This window comes from Lactuca sativa, chromosome 4 (genome assembly GCF_002870075.4).
Source record: "Lactuca sativa cultivar Salinas chromosome 4, Lsat_Salinas_v11, whole genome shotgun sequence".
Lineage (NCBI taxonomy): Eukaryota > Viridiplantae > Streptophyta > Magnoliopsida > Asterales > Asteraceae > Lactuca > Lactuca sativa.
In genome coordinates, this window is record NC_056626.2 from 182,780,071 (window position 1) to 182,787,823 (window position 7,753).

At 44.8% G+C, this 7,753-nt stretch overlaps 1 protein-coding gene across 1 annotated transcript; it reads left to right on the top strand.

The window, feature by feature from the left end:
- The first annotated feature begins 6,491 nt into the window (after positions 1–6,491).
- Positions 6,492–7,753, top strand: LOC111900817 (photosynthetic NDH subunit of subcomplex B 3, chloroplastic). Its single transcript, XM_023896706.3, has 6 exons — positions 6,492–6,857; positions 6,940–7,050; positions 7,143–7,199; positions 7,272–7,334; positions 7,421–7,483; positions 7,557–7,753. The coding sequence occupies exons 1-6, from the start codon at positions 6,645–6,647 to the stop codon at positions 7,629–7,631; spliced, it is 582 nt and encodes a 193-aa protein (XP_023752474.1). The 5' UTR covers positions 6,492–6,644; the 3' UTR covers positions 7,632–7,753.

Sequence of the window (7,753 nt, forward strand, 5' to 3'; positions counted from 1 at the left end):
TTGCAATGAAAACATATCAAGTCTGATCCCTGCGCGGCGGTAACAGTACAATCCCTGCTGAAATGACCAGCCCGACCGCACTTGAAACAGCCAGACTCACCACCGCTACCACTCCTACACGCGCCCCCGTGCGCCCTGCCACACTTTCCGCACCGACTGCGGTCCTGATGATCCCTCGATCTCGAATCCGATCCCTTGGGCCTTTTGCCCGAACCCGTAGCTACCTGAACCTCATCCGGCTTCCTCTTCCGGATCTGCTCCAAATCAATTTCCCTCTCTCGAGCCCGAGAAATCATATCTTCCAGCGTCTTACAGCTGGACCTGCTCACGAACTCCCTGATGTCATCCCTCAACATCTCATGGTACCGAGCCTTCTTCATCTCCTCATCCGCTACATACTGCGGTACAAGAAGAGCCCTCTCCCTGAACTTGGGGGTGATCTCCGCCACAGTCTCAGTAGTCTGCGTCAAATCCTGAAACTCTCGTGCCAACTGCTGCACTTCAATAATCGGCGAAAACTCCGCCCTGAACCTGGCCGAGAAATCGCTCCAAGTCATCGCGTCCAACGCGGCATCACCCCCCCCCCCCCCCCCAAAGCATGACCAATCTCCTCCCACCAATCCCTCGCTCTGTCCTTCAGAATACAGGAGGCGAGTCTAACCTTGTCCCCCTCGGGACACTTGCTCGTACGAAAAGCGTTGGCAACATCAGCCAACCATCTGCTGCTAGCAATGGGGTCCCTAGCCCCATGATAATCTGGTGCCCCGCAGGCTCTGAACTCTCAAAATGTCAAGGTACACGCTCCCATCAATGCCATCATCTCGGTACGGAAGGCTCCCAACCTCTCATCCAAAATCTACAGTATGCCCTCCTTGACCGTGCCAAAGATCACAGGAGTCTGAGCTAAAATACTGTGCGTCACCTCAGCTGATATCAACTCTCTCATCCGCTCCTCGAGCTGCTCGGTCCCTGAACCCGAGCCTGATCCTTCTCCGGCGCCTGATCCGCCCGCTGGTCTCTCTCGCAATGTCACCATGCTGAAAATATACCACAACCACTATCAGAATACTCATCACTGATGCGAGACCAAACACACCCCTTACTAGGTTCCCGGTCTTGTCTTAGCCCTTCCCGAATCAAGTACGGATCCTCTGCTTTCAGTAGTACGGTCCCATACTACCTTCCACATCTATCCGTACTTTCCTCGGGAATTGCTTTGACTCTACCAGGTCCCTTATCTACTAATACTGCTCCCAACACTATCTCATCCTAGGCTTACCCCTAGGGAAACCTCTGACTCAACTCAAACCAGTCCTCAGCTGTTGAAGGTCTCCTTGTGATGCCAATTAGCCATCACCTAGATACCATCACATGTGACGAGGCTCAGATAATCCTTCAAGTAAAAGACTCGTCCCTACAATGGTTGGACTCAGACAAGAGTTGCGCAATAGGGCCAAATCCAGCACTCTGAGATTATTCAACCCTGATCACATGTGACGTAACGTATCTATCTAATGGCTAACTCCCATCACTCAAAATCCCACAATGCACAAAGCAAGCAGCATTCGGACAAAGGGAAAGTCTAACCACAACATACTCAAGCAATCATATCCACATAGCAAGAATCTGAACTAGCATGCAACACAAACTCATAAACTCAGGCATAACCTAAACAGGCTATCCTACTACTGTTTGATCAGCACTATCATGCAGCTCAAAAGCACAAATAATAGGCACATAAGGCATCATCCCTAGATCCTTAGTCCTATCCTAGCATGCTGTTCCATCAACTGATAATCATAACATAAACTTGTATGGGTATTTTGGGGTACTTACTTGAGCTCGGTTGATTGCATGCACCACACCTCTTTTCTCTTTTCAAAGTTCTTTTCTTTCTGAATTCTTTTTGCTTTTCTAAAACTGTTTTTCGTTCTCAAAATTCTTTTTACAAAACTGTCTTTTCACTTTTGAAAACTTTTTATCCGACCCCTCAGTTTGAGTTCAGGCACACCCGAGAGTATGTCCGAATCCCTCAAACCAAGGCTCTGATACCAACTTGTAACGTCCCAAAATTCAAGACCAAAAATTTCTTTTTAATAAAACATTACTTTAAACAAAGACATCATTCCAAAACATAATCTGAGTATAAGTTTTCAAAACACTTGTTTATTATCAGAGTAAACATTCCCAAGCTGACTAATCTATTGTGTGTGCCATGCGATCACCCCGAGCTCCTCCCTCCGCTACCGGAAGTACCTGAAAACAAAACTGAAAACCGTAAGCACGAAGCTTAGTGAGTTCCCTACCTTACCACATACCATGCATAACCACATACTGCACATACTGGGCCACGCCCGCTATCCGGGGCCTCGCCCCCTACTTCGGGCCTCGCCCGCTACAACGGCCCCGCCGCTCTAGGCCCCGCCTGGCTTCGAGCCCCGCTCGGATACAGATCTGTTTCACTCAGGCCTCGCCTGTCACAGGGCCTCGCCCACCAACATATAACAACACATAAACACATCACATAACATTACATAAACTAAACATATACTAACAACTCTTGCTCTAAGGCCTCGCCTATCTCTGGGCCCCGCCCGTGTCCTGCTACTGGTGAGTCATGGAACCTCGTCCATACTCTTGCTGATAGTGAGATACGGGCCCAGCCCACCCTCACTCCTTTCCTAACTTGGGCCTCGCCCCTGCTCTGCTGCTACTGAGATGTGGAACACCATCCACACTCTGCTATTGGTGAGATACGAGACCTTGCCCTCACTCACCTCCCTACCAGGCACATACAAGTATCATACAGACAACAAGTATAAACTATCACATAAACCATTCCTTGGGCACCCGCCCTCTATCATTGGACCTCGTCCGAATATCATACTAGCATACTGTGTCTAGGGCTAACCCCCGAGTCTTCTACTCATAACTACATGGGCCGGCATTGTGGCCGTAGACCCATTCATACAAAGGGAAACTCACCTGATACTGCTGAACTGCTGCTGCTAACCCCTTTGACTGCTACCTGACCACTGACTCCGAACTGCTGCTCCGCTAGCTCCCCGAGCTACCAATATCAACATAATACTTAGTCTAACTGACCTTCAAAGGTCAACCAAGTCAACTCTGGTCAAAGTCAACGTCCTGGTCAGAGTCAACCTTCCAGGTCAACCCTACTCGTCGAGTCACCCTACTGACTCGTCGAGTTCATAATTCCAGAGTCCTTCCACTCGCGACTCTACTCGCCGAGTCAGCCCCTGACTCGTCGAGTCTACTGATTCTCGATTCCTGCCCTGTCCAACTCACTGAGTCCTGGCTCGACCCGCTGACTCGAGACTTAACTTGAAGGGTTTGGGACCACGCAACCTAACTCGCCGAGTCTAAGAACAGACTCGCCGAGCACACGACAATCTTCATCCAACTCGCCGAGTTGTTCATCCAACTCGCCGAGTTCATGCCTATCTTCATCCGACTCGACGAGCAGTTCATCCCACTCGTCGAGTTCCTCCTCATCTTCAAGCTACTCGCCGAGTCCACTCGAAGGACTCGCCGAGTCCAATAAGATCCACTTACATGCAGAGGACTTCCGAGTCATGCATGAACTCCAAACTATAGATCTACCCTTCCCAAGCCTATTCCCCACGTAAAGTTGCAAACTTTACGTGTAGAGAGGGAGATCTAGGCAAAATGCACTAATAACTAGGGTTTAAGACCAAGAGGCTCCAAATTCCACCCAATGGCTGATACTTTACGGGATTCTAAACCACAACAAACATGGATCTGAGGTAGCAACCTCAGATCTGGACCTCAAGCTCAAGATTGATCTTAAACATGGCTTAAAAGCCCCAAAACTCAAAACCAAGGAAAATCTGGAGGAGAGAAATGACTTAATACCTTCAAATGCTTTGAAATGCTTCCCAAACTTCGGATCCAAGACCACTTCTTGATGCTTCAAAGATTCCCACTCCTTCTTCTTCCTTAAAACCACTCAAAAATGGCTAAAAGCTTGAATGAACACAATGGAGGCTTAGGGTGCGGCGTTCTGGGTGTGAGAGACAGTAAAGGAGCCCTAGGAAGAAGATTGAGACGTTTAAATAGGCTCCAAGCCCCGGATTTAGGGTTTTCCTCGCACAGACCAGACTCGCCGAGTCCACTTGGCCGACTCGCCGAGTTGGTCACTTACTCCTCAACCCGGATCCCGCTCCGACTCGCCGAGTCCTTCCTTGGACTCGCCGAGTCCCTCTTAGATCTTGACTTCCCTGTCTTGGTTTGGTGTAATAAGGGTTTTTGGACCATGGGGTTATGTCTTAATGAGCTAGGGTTTTGTCTAAACCCATTAAGAAGGACTTAGGATAGGTAAAGCTGGAAACTTTACCCTTAATAAGTCATTTCCAGAGTGTTTATGAAGTTTGGAGTTCAGATTAGAAGTATAGGGGCTTAATCCTTTAAGATAGTCCAACAGAACGAGGAACTCGGCGAGTCCAAGGAGGGACTCGATGAGTTTAAGTGAGTTGTCCTGTTTTCCGGTTATGGGTGAACTCGGCGAGTCATGGGAATGACTCGGCGAGTTGACTCGGTTTGTCACGAGTCTGGTTAGCTAGGGAACTCGGCGAGTCAGGGGTTGACTCGATGAGTTGGTTCGCGATTGCAGGATTCTAAGCTTTTGAACTCGGCGAGTTGATGGAGCAACTCCGCGAGTCAAGTTAACTTGGAAGTGTTGACTTTGACCATAGATTATTGACTTTGACTTTGACCAAAGTTAACTTAGTTTGACTTCTTGAGGGCATTTTGGGACTAAGTGTTACGTTGGGATTGGTAGCTCGGGGAGCTAGGGGAGCAGCAGTTCGGGGAATTTTTGGATAGCAGCCGAAGGTTTCAACCAGTCTCCAGTTGTGCGATGTAAGTCTCCTCACTATGTGAATGGGTCTAAGGCCACAATGCCGACCCATGTAGTTTATGAGTAGGAAGAACCGGGGGTTAGCCCTAGGCAATGTATGTTAGTATGTGATTCCGGACTAAGGTCCGATGCCGAGCGAGTGCCCAAGGAATGTCTGTATGTTAGTTATACTTGTTGTCTTTGTGAAACTTGTATGTACCTGGTAGAGAGGTGAGTGTGGGTGAGCTCCTGTATCTCATCACTAGCTGAGTATGGATGGGGTTCCATATCAATATTAGCAGAGTAGGGTGAGGCCCATGATAGGAGAGAAGTGAGTGTGGGCGGGGGCCCGTATCTCACTAACAACAGAAGTGTGGACGGGGTGGGGCCCAAGATAGGCGAGGCCTTAGTACAGGAGTACAATAGAGAATGTTTTCTTTATGCGCTAGTATGTCATTTGATTGCATGTATGTGTATAGCGGGCAAGGCCCAGAGATAGGTGGTGCCTAAGAGAGACAAATCTGTATACCGAACGGGGCTCGATGCCAGGAGGGGCCTGATGCCGGGTAAGGCCTAATGCAGCGGGCAGGGGCCCAGTACGAGGTTATGTGTATATGATTATGCGTCTGTGGCATGCGGTAGGTTGAGGAACTCACTAAGCTTAGTGCTGGTTTTCACTCTTGGTTTCGGGTACTTCCGGTAGCGGAGGGAAGAGTTCGGGATGATCGCATGGCACACACCAAGAAGTTTTAGCCTGAGATGTTTTTACTTTGATAATTAGAACATGTTTTGAAATGATACTCTAATTTGATATATCTGTCTTTATACTTATAGTTTATTTAATTTTTTTTTTTTTTTAAATTTGGTCTTAATTTTTGGGATGTTGCAAACCCACTCTCATTCTTCATTTTTTCCTCCATTTCTTCCACATTCCTCTCCAACCCTATTGCATTTATTCCCCCATTTTGGGGGAAATGAATAGTATAACACCAAATATGGTGTTATACTATTCATTTCCCCCAAAATGAGGATGAACTTTAAGTTGTCGGTTTTACTCCCCCGTTTTATAAATTTATACATTTTTGGTTTTTTTATATACTAATTATTATTTAAATGTAATATTTAATACTTATAATACTGTGTTATATATTAAATTATATTAATTAATTATAAATATAAAGTTTGTTTTTTGTTTAACAAATTCATATTAAAATTTAAATACATATTTGAAATTTTAAAACACAATAACATATTTTACAAAAGCTTATAATTATATATTATAAATATAATCTTACTTATTTAATATTATTGTAATGAAAAAAAATATAAATTATATATTTGTTAAAACCAAATTAATAGAAGGGGTGTGTTTGACAATTTCTATAAGTTAGAAGAATGAAATATATTTTTTAGGGTTAAAAATAGGGTAAAAAATAAATAGGATTGGAGATGAATCCTCTTATAAATTCCCGAATCCCGATAAGTTCTTGTCAATCCGTTAGTTCTTCCCCGTTCCCCCTTGCCCCTTTGTGCGTGCGTGCATTTGAAGAAAAGGAAGGGGTAAAAATGGTAAACAAAAAGATTAGGGGCTTATAAAGGAACAAAATAGTGAAACACCACTGGTTGCAACCTCCATATCAGCAACCGCAGATAAGATCGATCATATCCACACACACATGAACCTAGAATGGTGGGTGTAACACCAATCATAAGTGCTTAATTAGCTAGAAACTATATCAATCAATCATCTGAAATTAGCTTCAAAATGGGCACAATTCAGCCCATGAATGCATATGGCATCTCTTCATTCTCACACTCTCTCTGCTCCAATTTCAAGAACACCATTAACACCAGTTTCGCCATTCAAAGACCCTCCACCAAGTGCCAAAGTCACTCAAAGTCAAAAATCCGAGCCATGGCAACCTCTGAAGCTCCATCATCACAAGAACCCCCTTGTGTCAATTTCGCTTTCGTTAGTGTAAGTCATCAACATTAACCACATTGCAGATTACTAGTTCATCATCGAATGAATATCTTTGTGTTTACTTCAAAAATGGCAGTCGGTGTTGCTACCAGATGGAACCCCCGACGTACATTTTAGAAGCGCGACTGGTGGACAGAAACTTAGGGACATAATGCTAGATTCACATATCGAGTTGTATGGACCATATGTAACTATCTCTACTCTTCAATCCATTATCCTTTTCTTGAATCTTTAACTGTTTTTGAACATATAAGCTGCTTTCTGTTTTTGGTGATTCAGTCTAGACCTTTGCTAAACTGTGCTGGAGGAGGAACATGTGGTACTTGCATGGTGGAGGTAAGTTGATCACCATCTGCATGAAATGAGTTTAAACGTGTTTAATGTGTCGATTTGTGGGTGGATTCTCAGGTTATTGAAGGGAAGGAGTTGCTTACACCACGAACAGACAAAGAGAAGGAGAAGCTTAATCGGGTATGTTAAATTAACCCCATTATCGATCAAGATTAGTTCATGATGGATTTCGTAATCTTAATGCATGATGAATTGATGAATTGTAGAATCCGAAGAACTGGAGGCTCGCTTGTCAAACAACTGTGGGGAAACCGGATTCAACAGGCCTGGTTAGTAATTGTTGATGTATTTGGAAATTTATGATCTTAATGGCTGAGGGAAACTTGGTTGATGCAAATGCAGGTTGTGATACAGCAATTACCAGAATGGAAAGGACATGAATGGACACTCGGAAAGGAGCCTCCTCCAGAATCTTGAATTTTGATCCTAATTTTCTTTACGATGTTGTAAATGATGAGCACGATGATGGTAATAGTGTTATAATGTTGACACATTCTTGAAAAATATATTTATAGAATCAGTTCATTTAGTTCATAGAA

Coding starts and splice junctions, on each gene's coding strand:
- LOC111900817 (XM_023896706.3), top strand. CDS start 6,645: ATGGGCACAATTCAGCCCATGAATGCATATGGCATCTCTTCATTCTCA. Junction 6,858..6,939: donor TCAATTTCGCTTTCGTTAGT/GTAAGTCATCAA, acceptor CAAAAATGGCAG/TCGGTGTTGCTACCAGATGG. Junction 7,484..7,556: donor AACCGGATTCAACAGGCCTG/GTTAGTAATTGT, acceptor ATGCAAATGCAG/GTTGTGATACAGCAATTACC.